This window comes from Pantherophis guttatus, chromosome 3 (assembly GCF_059756535.1).
Source record: "Pantherophis guttatus breed Tessera chromosome 3, ASM5975653v1, whole genome shotgun sequence".
Taxonomy (NCBI): domain Eukaryota; kingdom Metazoa; phylum Chordata; class Lepidosauria; order Squamata; family Colubridae; genus Pantherophis; species Pantherophis guttatus.
In genome coordinates, this window is record NC_142065.1 from 2,434,403 (window position 1) to 2,448,072 (window position 13,670).

The 13,670-nt window shown below is 51.2% G+C and overlaps 1 protein-coding gene across 1 annotated transcript in view; it reads right to left on the minus strand.

Annotated features, from left to right (window-relative positions):
• Window positions 1–3,060: 3,060 nt before the first annotated feature.
• The window catches only part of ASXL1 (ASXL transcriptional regulator 1), a 43,771-nt gene continuing 33,161 nt past the window's right edge, over window positions 3,061–13,670 (minus strand). Inside the window, exons 8-12 of the mRNA XM_087888948.1 lie at window positions 12,607–12,770; window positions 12,148–12,244; window positions 10,089–10,194; window positions 8,435–9,023; window positions 3,061–7,313 (exon numbers count right to left, since the gene is read on the minus strand). Of these exons, the coding sequence (XP_087745074.1) occupies window positions 4,617–7,313; window positions 8,435–9,023; window positions 10,089–10,194; window positions 12,148–12,244; window positions 12,607–12,770 (3,653 nt within the window). The 3' untranslated portion in view covers window positions 3,061–4,616. The remainder of the gene's footprint in view (window positions 7,314–8,434; window positions 9,024–10,088; window positions 10,195–12,147; window positions 12,245–12,606; window positions 12,771–13,670) is intronic.

Below are 13,670 nucleotides of genomic sequence, written 5' to 3' on the forward strand. Positions count from 1 at the left end.
CGATGGAAATCTTAATTATTATTTTTTTTTTTGTTCCTTCCCTTTTTTTGTGTTCTAGACAGTGGACCCTTTTAATTTTTTAAATTTTTTTCCCCCCACCCTTCTTCCCAGTAAACGTGGCTTTAATATTTTAATTCTTAGCTCGCAGTGTTTTTGGTTTTACGTGACGCGACTTTAATTCTGTTCTGTTCGTGAAATGAGTAGCACAGGCCAATCTCCTCGTCCTATTCACTTAAAAAGAAAAAAAAAAAAAGACCAACGAGCTGTTTAAATCAAAGCAGTTCCTTTCCATTCATGGTATTACTTGCTAAATGCACTGATTTCATAAGTATGTGGATTTTTTTTTTTTTTTGGAGTCTGTATATCATATAAGACTGAATCTCTACTTAATAAACACTGTATAACAAAACGGAACGCATCTCACCCCTTTTCCCAACATGGGGGCAAGAGGCGGCTTCTCTTTGACCAGGGCCACGGGTCAAAATTGGAAACTCTGAATCGATAGGAAGGGAATACAGGTAGTCCTCGACTTACGAAAGTTCACTTAGTGACCGTTCGAAGCCCTGGAAAAAAAGTGACTTAGGACCGTTTGTCACAGTTAACGACCGTTGTAGCCTTCCCCGTGGTCACGTGGTTTTTACATCTGGATGCTTGTCAACTGACCTCGTATTTACGACAGTCGCAATATCCTGAGGTTAACTTTTGTGACCTCCCGACAAGCAAAAAAAAAAAGTCAATGGGGAAAACCAGATTCATTTAACGACTGGTACTAATTTAACAACGGCAAGTGATTCACTTAACAAATGTGGCAAGGCAGGTCGTAAAATGGGGCAAACCCGGACCAATTTCTCACTTAGCAACATAAACGTTGGGCTCGTTTGTGGTCGTAAGTTGAGGACTACCTGTATTGGTAGCTCAGGGTTGGACCTGGGGGCTGGGGGGGGGGAGGTCCCTGGTGCTTCCTGAAGCTTGGTTGTTATCTTGTAGACATTTTCGTGACCCAGCTAGATAACGTCATCAGTGCTAAAAGGGAATGGGATTTGCTGTTTATATATGCTTTATATAAGTATTGCCTTAAGTTATATTATATACCAGCGAGTGTTACATACTAATTGCTTGGTGGAAACACACCCCAAAAAAAGAACATTTCCACCAACATTGACAGGGCAAGCCACCTGTATGTAAACCCAGAAAAACAAACCCGTCTTCTAGCCTCAACAATGTTACCTATCATGTTTCCCCGAAAATAAGACCGGGTCTTAATTTTTGCTCCAAAAGACGCATTAGGGCTTATTTTGGGGGAAATAGGTACTAAATGCACCCATCTGGCTGACAATCTGGGGCTTATTTTGGGAGTAGGGCTTACGAGCATCCTGAAAAATCATACTAGGGCTTATTTACCGGTTGGGTCTTATTTTCGGGGAAACAGGGTAGTTGGGTCATGAAGCTTCCTCCTCCCTCCCTCCCCATCTTTTGTGCAAACCCCTCTCTCTTCTAGCCCTGATAATGTTGCCTAGTTGGGTCATGAAATGTCTGCAACAAAACAAGCAAGCTTGGAGAGCTCCAAGGAGCCCCATAGTCCCAGTCTTCCTCGCCGCAAACCTTGATTCAAACCACCATCATGTTACCTAGCTGGGTAATGAACGAACCAGTCTGCCAGAAAGCATCGGGGAGCCCATAATCTGTGGTTTAATCCTGGCTACAGCCACCTCACGCCATTCTCCCCTATCGACTTCGGCGTCTCATCTCTTCTAGTCACCTTAAGCTGAAAACGGCAACGGGTGCATTGATTTTCACTTGTGATTCTGCTCATGCTGAGGTGTAATCATATTTATTCTGAATAATTCACACATTTCCCCCCCCACACACACACACCATCGTTCAGGGTTACTTATGGGCCGAAAAATGACCGCAGGCGATCCCCAACGAGACAGCTGTCACCTAGGGCACCTCATGGCCTCAGTCCTGCAAAGCTAGAGAATAGTTTTCATGTCAAAAAAGCCAGCTCTGGGCTACAGGTAGTCCTTGACTTAAAACAGTTCACTTAGTGACCATTTGAAGTTTATAATCATCTTTTAATGACCCCATAATCCCTTGTGGGGTAGAGTCTGGGCAACTGAATGGAGCTGAGTGTTTACTGGCCGGATGCCCTTCCTGTCGCCGATACGGAGTTTTGCTCAGCAGATTATATTCTCAATGTGCCCAGAGAGAGAAGTATCTGGCTCTACCTGGGATCGAACTCAGAGTCTCCCGATTGTGAGGCGAGAGCTCCACCTCTAGGCCACCGCACCACACACCATTTGAAGTTATGCCACTGAAAAAGGGAACATATGACCGTTTTTCCTGCTTATGACTGCTATAGCATCTTCATGGCCATGGGATCAAAATCTGGACCCAGGGCAACCGGCTCACATTTATGGCGGTTGCAGTGTCCCGGGGCCATGTGATCGATCCCCCTTTGTGACCTGGCAAGCGGAGTCAACGGGGAAGCCGTGTCCCGGGGCCATGTGATCGATCCCCCTTTGTGACCTGGCAAGCGGAGTCAACGGGGAAGCCGGATTCGCTTAACGACCGTGCTAACTCACTCTAACAATCACAGCAATCCACTTAACAACAGTGGCACAGGAAGATCACAAAATGGGGCGCTTAAAGCAATCGTTTTGCTTAGCAAAGGAAATTTTTGGCTCTGTTGCCATCGTTAAGTGGAGCACTCCCTGTTATCTTCTCGCCCAAGGCCTGGAGCGCAATTAAGGGGCAAATAAGAGCCTTTAACCTTAACCGTAGAATGGGGACTCTCTGCACGCCCAGGGGCTAAAGGGAGAGAGAGCGGCGAACTCCGGCAAGCTGGTCAGCTTGACGCAAACTGAAGCCGAGTGTAGGGCAAAGAAAAGCACACCCACAATCGGAGGACATGAAATGGGGGTATTATTTCACCTGTCCAAGGGGGGGGGTTGTGGGGGACGGGACTATAAGGGTGTGTACGTCCACTGTTTGGTTGCGGTGTTTGTTCCCCCATCCACCACACACACACACACAAAGCCTTGCAAAACTTAGGCTTGAGCTGTTCCAAATGTTTTTTATTTTATTTTTATTTTTATTCTCCATACCACAAGGGACATATAACATCAGGGTGGACCAGGATCTGCCCCTCCCCCATCAGCCCAGGCTCCATCTGTACACAGCCCCGACCTTCTTGGGAGGATGGAAGGGGGGGGGAGGGCAGGGGCGGGGAGTAGGGGGTCAGAAGAGGGGGCAGGCTTTTGGGGGAAGCCCCTTCTTTGGTAAGCAGGTTCAGACCATCTGTGGATTCACCTTCTGAAGAGCACCGCTCTCTCTCTCTCTCTCTCTCTCACACACACAAACCCTTAACTCGCCTTCCCTGCTCCGACTGGTTTCGGGAGTGAACTCGCATGACTGCACACCCCACCCCTTTTGGGGGGACGGACGGATGACCCAGATTTTTACACTGCTTCTATCGCTGTTGAGCAGGAAGTCTATGGTGAAAGCCAAGAAGTCAAGAAAGGAAGAGGTAGGTAGGTAGGTCAAGGGCGGGAGATGACGGGGGGCCGAGAATGGGTCATGCCTCTGGGAGATGGACTCCCTTCTCGGGGGTGGGATGGGGGTGTTTCAATAGGAAGGGCTGGCCCAGGCCAGCCGTTGGGCTCCCCGCTTCCCCTCTGCTCGGCCAGGCAGGACAGAGCAACAGCCACTGCCGTCCGGTGGAGAGAGGTTCATAACTGACACTACTCTACAATGCAATACTGTGGGTAGCCTGGAAAAGAGGGGGGGGGGTGTAAGAAAAAAGAGCAAGCCCCCCCCGAAAAGGATTTAAAAACAAAAAAAAGATTTTTATGTACAGAACACCCATTTTTCAAAAGTCTGGCCAAGTACTGTGTACAACGGATGAAGAAGAAGACATGATGCATAGAAAGTACAGAGGAGCCAAACATTTCCACTTTTTGTTTTCTTTACACCCAAGAACAAAAAAAAAATTATATTATAGATTTATATTTATATACGTATGGGTTTAAAAAACAAAAAACGAACCAAACAAAAAAACAAAAAAAAAAAACCCCAAGAAAAGATGACACTGCTTCGAAAGTGAAAAGTCTTCCAAGATGCAGGGAAGGAGAGGCGCGTCGGCCTCCTCGTCTCCGTCTGCGTCGCAGCTCCGAAGCCCACCGCCCTGTGTCTCCGGGTTGACCTGAGTCCAGCGCTTGGGGTGGGAGGTGGCAGGGAGAGAAAATGGAAGACAGATTCAGCTGGGCTTCTTTCCACTTGGCCTTCCAACAGGAGGGGGGGGGAGAGATCAGCTCTTCCCCCCATACCCGGCCCACCGGAATGGGGCTCACGGCACAAGAACGGTCCAACGGGCCAAAACCTCCCAACAGTTCCTCAACGGGGGAGAAATCAGCCCTCCGAAACCAGCCTGTCTCCATGACTGACTTGCCACCCCCAGCAGGAAAACCCAAGACATACAGCGTCCATATTGGCTTCGTTAGGACCGGAATCTTTTGCATATACGGTCGTTCCTGGTCATCGGCGTCCTTCTCCTCTTCTCCTCCTCCTCTGAACCTGCTCAATGTACAGCTTTATCCTTTCCGGGGCTGCGAGTGTCATCTGACCACAAGGCACAGCACGCAAAGCTTGGAGGGCCCGATACAGTCGTCGTGGCAAAAAGCCCCGCAGCCTTGGCACATGATCATGGCTTTAAGGCTGCAGGAGCACTTGAGGGAGAGCTCTTCCATGCCTTTGCCCGTCTCGGCAAACACCTGGGCGGAAAAAGACAGCCCGCCCCCCCGGGAAGAAGCCGTCAAGTGGGCTTTGGGGCCGAAGGGCCCGGCGTTGCCTTCCAGGTTTCTGGGGAAAAAGGGGCTGCCGGCCGAAGAGGCGTAATTCAGATGGGAGGAATTCAGCTGCAGCTTGGAAAGCTTCCCGTAAATCGCCTGCTTGATGTTGAGCTGAGAAGGGAGGGAGGAAGGCTCCAGGGGCTGCGCGGCCCCCTTCCCCGGCTCCTTCGGCAGCTTGAAAAAAGCCAGGTCTCTCACCAGGGGTAAGCTCTGCCAAGGCTCCATCAAGTGGGGCGGGCCCTCTTTCTGCTGCTCCCTCTTTCTCTGGGCCGAGGCCAGGACCTTCTTGTTCTCCACTGACCCGCCATTCCTCTTGGAGGACCAGTCTTCCCTTGCGGGAGGCAAGCGAGCTCCGGGGGCAACAGCCTTGGGCAGGGGAGAGACCAGTTTGCTGTGGGACAGCATGCCCCACATGGGGAAGGGATCCGAGCCTTGGGGCTTCTGGGCCTTAGCTGCTGTCCCACCCAAGACACCCGAGCCAAAGACCTTCTTGCCCAGAACCACGGGGGTCTTCTCTGCAGGGCCGCTGCTTGGCTGCTCCGGCTCCAGAGAGGTCATGCGGAGGGGGGCCTTGGGCCCCAGGGCCGTCTTCAGCTTCTCTTCCAGGTTCCCGATGCCAGCAGTAGAATTTGCCCTGGGAGGATCCGTTTTATCTGGACGAGGACAGGAGGGAGAGATTTGATTCTTTCCCGGATTCGAGAGATCCGTTTTCGGGGACTGGCGGATGGCTTGATCCAGAGATCCTGAAGTGGGACTCTTCTCTGGAGGCAGGGAGACGATCTCTGGCAGGCAGGCCCTTTCGGCAGAGTCCCGCAAAGGTTGGGGCGCCCGCGTGGCCTTCCTGGCTGAGTCACTCAGGCCTGTCCTCTCCCTGGAAGAGGCGTCCTGCACGAGGCGGTCACTGCTCTTAACCGCCTTGGGAAAAGGGCAGATTTCTGCCGGCGGCTTGTCCCGAGAAAAGGCTGCAGCCGCCTCGGAAGAGACCGGTAGAATGCTTTTGGGAGGCAGGCCCTGGGTGATTACATGTCCCTCGAGGGGCTTGCTTGCTGCAGTGGACAGAGGCTGGGGGACGCCCGAGCGTGGCCTTTCCTGGATTGGGACATCAACACGCAGAACCGATTTGCCCGTGGTGAGGATAGGAGTGGGCAACTTTGTCCTGCAGTGTGAGTTGACAACCCCGACATCCGAAGGCAAATCTTCCCTATTTTCTAAGATGACCTCTCTGCGTTCCTCCGGACGTCTCTGGTCGGGCCCTTCTTCCCTCTCTTCTGCCTGGCAGCAATCCCTGTTGATCTCCAAGTTCTCGTCGGTGAGCTCAGCGTCCAAATCAGAGGCTGTCTCTGTGGTCTCACTGAGTGGACTCTGGGCTTCCTCGTCGCTGCCGGGGCTGGCGCTCGGCCTTGCCACTGCCCGCTCTCGGTCGGTCTCTACCTCCATGCCCGAGGATGCCATTGCTGGGGACAAGTGGCTCTCGTGGGCAGTCGTATCGAAGCAAGGAGGGAGCAGGCCTGTTGTCGATTGGGAAGCTTCCTCTGGGCTACTCAGGGTCCCTCTTCCGGGGCCTGGAGTGGCCCTCTGAGTCTGGGGTGGCGGGAGCTCCATCCCAACAGGACTGGGGTCCTCTGGAACGGCCTCCCATGCAGGAGAGCCCAAAGCCTCTGAGGCAACTCTTGTGCTGTTCTCAGAAGCCAGGTCACCTTCACGGCCCTCCTTCCTGCTTGTGCCTCCAAAGGGGATGTTTTCAGAGTCTCCTAGCCAGCCATTGTTCTGTTGGCTTCCCACGGGAGATTCCCTTCTCTCCTTCCGATTACGGCCCTCCACAGGAGCATCTTCTGGAGAAGGTGGAGGCCTGGGATCATCCAGAAGTTGGTCAGGACGACCGGACGGCACTTCCGTTGCTCTGCAATCCGGGATGCTGCCTTCCGACGACTCCTCCAGCTGGGCAGCAGCTTCCTGGGAAGGAAGACTCGCAGCCTGTCTACCCCGCTCGAGCTCTCCTTCCCCGGCGGGCTCTCTGGCTCCAGAAGGCAAGCTCGCTTCAGGCCCCTGCCAGCTGGCGGTCTTCCCGCCTAGGTGGGAAGGCGGCAATAGCTGTGCTCGCTGTAAATCTGACCAGCGCTTCCCGCGAGTTCTCTTGCATCGCCAGTGCTTGGCGCGATGGCTCCTGGGTGGCCGGACCCGGCTGTTGCTGCTGTTGTTGCTGCTGCGACCACCACCACCGCCTTCGTCTGGGCTCCTTCCGCCGCCTCCTCCTGGCCCACCCCCACCTCCAATGGTGGAGGCAGGAGCAACAGCCGCTCGCTGGACTCGGCCTTGCAAAGGACAGGCCTCAGAGTCAGCAGAGGCTGGGCTCCCCCTTCGGTCCGGCCTGACGGGTTCTGGATTGGGGATAATCCGAGGACATATCTGGTAGGCTGGCTGACCTTTAACCACCCAGGGGGGTTTGATTCGGGAAAGTTGAATCTGGAGGGAACAAAGAACAACAAGGGCGTTAAGAGGACGTCCTTCAGGCCTGCAAGTTAAAAGCCCCCCCCCCATTTTTTAGAATTATATAATTGTTTATAAATATTTAATTTTTAGAAGGAACCCTCCCTGGTACTCTTGAGTACTAGGCAGAAGCATACTGTTCGAGGGTCCCTTCTCAAGGAACGCTGTGGACTGTAGATTGGGAAAGGCCTCCCTTTACAGAACTACAACTCCCAGAGTCCCCTGGGGAAAAGGCCTGGAAACGGGGGTCTTCCTTCCTAGGTTTAGCGCTAAAGGGCAAAGCCACACCGAGACTACCCTCAGCTACCTTATGGTTGATGCAACAGTATCAATGGGGGCTTTTCTATTCCCAGGAGAAAAGATGGAGAATTAACCCAGTTTATTTAATCTGCATCCCGCCATTATTATTTTTATAAAGTGGGGAATATACCCAAGATGCCTTCCTGCTATTTTCCCTACAAGAATGCTGAGATAGATGGCTTGGGCTGAGGGAGAATGATTGGCCCAAATTCAACCAGCTGGATTTTGTGCTTAAAGTGGGACTAGAATTCCCCGTCCCCTGGTGATTGGCTCAAAGTCACATAGCCAGCTTTTATGGCTGAGACAGGACTAGAACTCCCCGTCTCCTGGGGATTGGCTCAAAGTCACCCAGCTGGCTCTAAGGCAAGACTAGAATTCCCCGTCTCTTGGTGATCGGCCCAAAGTCACCCTTCTGTATCTAACACAGGACTAGAACTCACCAGTCTCCTGGTTCCCTGCGTGTTGCTTTCACCACTAGATCAAACTGGATTTCCCCCCTGGCATTCCTGTTAAGATCCTTTCATTCCTCCCCCTTCTAGACCCCACCTGAGATCGTTCATGCAAGAGAAGCCAGACACCCCCCCCAAGAGAGCCCACCCACTCTTCCTCCCCTTCCTCCTAATCCAGAGGAAAACCCACACCGGGGCCCGAGCCGAAAGCATGTTTGGGAAGCAGCAGCACGTCAGCCCGTGACTGCTTGAGCCCGAGGCCTCGGGAGAAGCCAGGGAAGCCGAGAACCGCCTCCACCCACCCACCCATCCACCGAGACAGGGAGCAGCTCCCCGACCCTCTCCTACCCGGATGGGAGGGACTTTAGGCTCCTCTTTGGTGGGCTGTGGCTTTTCTGGGTGAACACTTTCAATTGTGTTACGAAAGGACTGACGGTCGTCAAGCCGGGGCTTCTTTTCGGGGAAAGAGGTAGAGGCGGGTTGCTCAAAGCATTTCCTCTTCTGCTGATCCTGCGGTCCGAGAGGCAGGCTGGGAATTCTGTCCGGGGCTGCTGCCGCCGCCGCCGCGGCCGCCACAGCCTCATCCACCTTGCTCAAGATCTTGGTCACCTCCGGGGACATCTCGGCCGAGGGAGTTGCCCGGCTGGCTTGGCACTCGTTCGTGGCGGGATTGGCCTCTCTCTCCTCGGCAGGCGTGGCCTCCGCAGACGAGGAGGAGGAGGATGCCTCTTTGGCAGGGGAGGAAGGCTCCGCTTCACGCAATTTATGCCGGTTCCGACGGTTCCGGCAGCGGAGGGAGCGCCTCTTGAAGTGCCCGTCGGGCTGGTGGGTTGTGGGAGTGCAGGGTGCCCTGGTGGGGCCTTCTGGGGAGGCGGTCGTGGTCCTCTTCTCTGCTTCACTGGGGGCCGAGTTCTGCTCTTCTGTGGTCAAGCCCAGCCTGCAAGGGGGGCAGAATGGAGTCAGTTGGCAGCTTATCCCACTAGCCCAGGGGTCTCTCCGCACTTGGAAACTTTAAGTCCTGAGGATTTCAACCCCCACCATTTCCCACCAGTGGCCTGCACACCATATTCCGTAAGGATTTACGACAGACATGCTGTTGGGGTCCTTGAGCCACTTGCTACTGAGGGAGGCCATCCACTTGACTGCTTTAGCCAAGGGTGTCCAGCCATGGTAGCTTTAAGACTTGCGGACTTCAGCTCCCAGAATTGAAGCGATGCTGGCTGGGGAATTCTGGGAGTTGAAGTCCACCCATCTTAAAGTGGCCAGGTTTGAGAAACAGTGCATTAAATCGAATTTATGTTTTACCGACAAAGAAATAAAGGGTAGACTAGTATAGATCTATTTCAAGCTATTTAGCTCTCATCAGCTAGCCATGCCCTTCTGGGATTAGAACCCGGGTTACTTGGGAGCAGAGCAGTATGTTCCGTCCCATAATTGGGTAGACCAGGTTGCCCTGATAAAAAAAACGGTGCATTAAATCATTAAAAACAAAACCTGTTTATTGTTGTTGTTGTTGCACTGAGTCCGTTTTTGAAAATAACAGCAGTGTGTATGGCTGCACTGGAATTATTTCTGCCAAAAAAAATACATGACTGCCCTTTGCATGGTAGCTTTTAAGACTTGTGGAACTTCAACTCCCAGAATTCCCCAGACAATGATGCTGGGAGTTGAAGTCCACAAGTCTTAAAGGGGCCAAGTTTGGAGACCCCTGCACGAAACAGAAGAACCCTGGCCAGGGACCCCCCCGTTAAGTTTTCCTGGGAGAAATGTCGCAGAGGCTCAGTGGGCCTTCCTTTTTAGGAGTTCTCACCGAGCACCTCCCCTCCTCATGACAGGCAGGGAAGGTGTCAAGGATCCCTTTGTGGGTCTAGGGAAGGAGAAACCTGTGGGGCCTTTGCCCTGGCAACAGTTATGGGAAAACAGAACCTGCTGCCACGAAGACTGTTGATTATTTATTCAATTTATACGCTGCCCACCAATATTTCCAAAACCGGACACTTACTTCTGCCCGTAGTAATCCTCGAAAAACCGCTCTTTCCAGAGTTCTGTTTTCTTTTCCTTCTCCATTTCTTGCCTGATGCGGACCTGCATCTCGTGAGTAAACTCCCCTGGAAGAGGAAGAAAAATAAATAAATCAGAGTTTATTTGGCTTCATAGAAACACTAGAAAAGAAACACACAGAAACACAGAGAAGAGCAAGTAGGATGAGTAAAGGCCTGGAGGATAAGACATATGAAGAACGATGTCAGGAATTGGGTTTGGCCGGTCTAGAGAAAAGGACTAAGGGGGACATGATAGCAGTATTTCAGTATTTGAGGGGCTGCCACAAAGAGGAGGGAGTCCATTTATTCTTCCAAAGCACCAGAGGGCAAGACAAGAAACAATAGAAACTAATCAGGGAGAGAAGCAACCTGGAATTCAGGGGAAACTTCCTAACGGTGAGGACAATTAACCAGTGGAACTGCTTGCCACCAGAAGTTGTGAATGCTCCATCACTGGAGGTTTTTAAGAAGAGATTGGACAGCCATTTGTCTAGAATGGTATAGGGTTTCCTGCCTGAGCAGGGGGTTGGGCTAGAAGACCTCCAAGGTCCCTTCCAACTCTCTTCTGTTCTGATCTCTAAAGTACTTGAAGGCAGGACAAGGAACAATGGATGGGAACTAATCAAGGAGAGAAGCAACCTAGAACTAAGGAGAAATTTCCTAATAGGGAGGACAATTAACCAGTGGAACTCCTTGCCTCCAGAAGTTGTGGGAGCTCCATCACTGGAGGTTTTTAAGAAGAGACTGGACAGTGACTTGTCTGAAATGGGATAGGGTCTCCTGCTGGACTAGAAGACCTCCAAGGTCCCTCCAGCTCTATTGACTGACTGATTGATTGATTGAAAACTGACAGCGGAAAAAGACCCCGTGGTCCATACTATCTGCCCTTTGGGGGTTTTTTGTTTTGTTTCTGTTTTCTGTTTAATTTATTTTTTATTTGCTTATTTGTCTCCCAGATGACAGACATATCCCAACCATGTTTAAACTCAGTTAGTGATTCAATTATTCCGCTGGAAGTTGGTTCCAAGCTTGCACTTCTTTTTCTGGGAAGTCACTTTCAAACTTTACAGGTAGTCCTCAACTTAAAATTCATTTAGTGACCGTTCGAAGTTGCAACGGCACTGAAAAAAAAGTGACTTATGGCCGTTTTTCACACACTTACAACTTTTGCAGCATCCCAGGGGTTGCGTGATCAAAATTCAGGCGCTTGGCAACTGACTCGCATTTATGACGGTTGCAGTGTCCTGGGGTCATATGATTCCCCCTTGGTGACCTCCTGACAAGCCAAGTCAACAGGGAAGCCAGATTCACTTTAACAACCATGGGGCTACTTAACAACGGCAGTGATTCACTTAACAACGGTGGCAAGAAAGATCATAAAATGGGCAAAGCTCACTTTTTCTTTTTGGATTTGATTGATATGCCGCCCTTCTCCGGAGACTCAGGGCGGCTTACAATGCGTTAAGCAATAGCCTTCATACTTTTGTATATTTATACAAAGTCAGCTTATTGCCCCCACAATCCGGGTCCTCATTTTACCTACCCTAGAAAGGATGGAAGGCTGAGTCAACCTTGAGCCTGGTGAGATTCGAACTTGCAGTAATTGCAGGCAGCTGGTGTTAATAACAGTGCTTTAGTCTGCTGCGCCACCAAATGTCTCTTAACAAATGTCTCGCTTAAGAACAGAAATTTTGGGCTCAATTGTGGTCGTAAGTCGAGGACTACCTGTACTTTTGAATTTTCCCTCTTGTCAGTTTGAGGTTATACCCCCTGGGCTAAAGACCTCGGCTAATCATATGTCGAAGTTTTTGCCAAAGTCCTTGATTACTGACGACCTCATTCAATGACTGTCTGTATTACGACAGGGCTGAAAAAGGGGATTTATGAGGCTGCGCTTGTTTGCTGGGTCATATAGAGTCATATAGAGGCCGTAGTTCCCCATCCGTTCTAGGCCAAAGCCTGCTCCTAGGATGGGCTTGCCCCCCCCCCCAATCCTCATCCCAGAACCAGCAAACTTACCGTCTGCCAGCCTCTCCCTCCAGCTCTGGGCAGCATGAGCAAAAAACTCGTTATTTAGGGCGCTTCCACTCAGACGCAGCAGTCCGTCTGTCCCAGGCTGGAAGGAAGGAAGAGAGTGTGAAGCACGGCGCACAAACCTTTACCGACTCCCTTCCAAAGATGGGGAACGAAAGGGAGGGGGGGAGAGAAAGAGAGAGACAGAGAGAGAAAGTGACAAAGAGAGAATGAAAGAAAGCGAGAGAAACAGAGAGACAGAGCAAAAGGGAAACAGAGAAACACAGAGACAGACAGACAGACAAAAAAAGACAGAGAGAGAGAGAAACAGAGACAGAGAAACAGAGTCATAGAAAGAGAGAATGAGGAGAGAAAGAGACAAAGAGAGTGAAAGAGAGAGCGAGAGAGAGAGGGAGGGAGAGGAAGGGAGGGAGGGGGGGAGAGAGAGAGAGAGAGAGACCCTACCTGCCTGTCCACTTCAGGAAGGAGGAGGAGGAGCTGCTGCTGGAAGTGCAGGGGGAGGGCATTGAAGGTCCTGGAATTGATCAGCGCCCGCAGGTTTGTGTTCACCAGGATGGAGCCCGGCGTCTCGAAGTCTATGTCGTCTCCCCTGTTCCTCTTCATTTGCCCTGCAGTTCCCAGAAAGGAACAGACCACCAGAAATGTTTACACAGCAGAGATTCAAGGGAGGCATCTGCGTACACACTCACACAGCTGTAGCTTCTCAACACAGGACATCTTTCTTGGAAGCTGCTGAAAGGCGGCCTCGCCAGCTGTCCGGCGCAGACAACCGGATCCACGCGCGAAGAGTTCAATTCGCTACAGGTAGTCCTCGATTTATGACCACAAACGAGCCCCAAAAATTTCCGTTGCTAAGCGAGACCGTTGTTAAATGAATTTTGCCATTCTTGCCACGGTTGTTAAGTGAATCTGGCTTCCCCATTGACTTTGCTGGTCAAAAGATCTCAAAAGCTGGTGATTGCAAAGATCCCTGGGACGCCGCAACGGTCGTAAGTATGAATCAGTTGCCAAACCCCCGAATTTTGATCACATGACCATGGGAATGCTGCTGCAACAGTCATAAATGAGAAAAATAGTGGTAAATAACTTTTTTCCAGTGCTGTTGTAACTTCAAACAGTCCCTAAATGAGGCCCCTTTGATTCCATGGTCTCCTGATTTTCCCACAACAACCCCTTGTGATGGACTAAGATAAGATGAATAAGAACAGCTGCAGGATTTGGGCTTGGCTAGTCTAAAGCAAAGAAGAATTAGGGGTGCCATGATAGTGATTTTCCAGTATTTGAGGGGCTGCCCCAAAGAATAGGGGGTCAAATTATTTTCCAAAGCACCTGAAGGCAGGAGAAGAAACAATGGATGGAGGAGAATTGAGGAGAAACTTCCTAACAATGAGGACAATTAACCAGTGGAACAGCTTGCCACCAGAAGTTGTGGGGGCTCCATCACTGGCGGTTTTCAAGAAGAGATTGGAGATTCAGCCACCTGTCTGAAATGGTATAGGTCTCCTGCT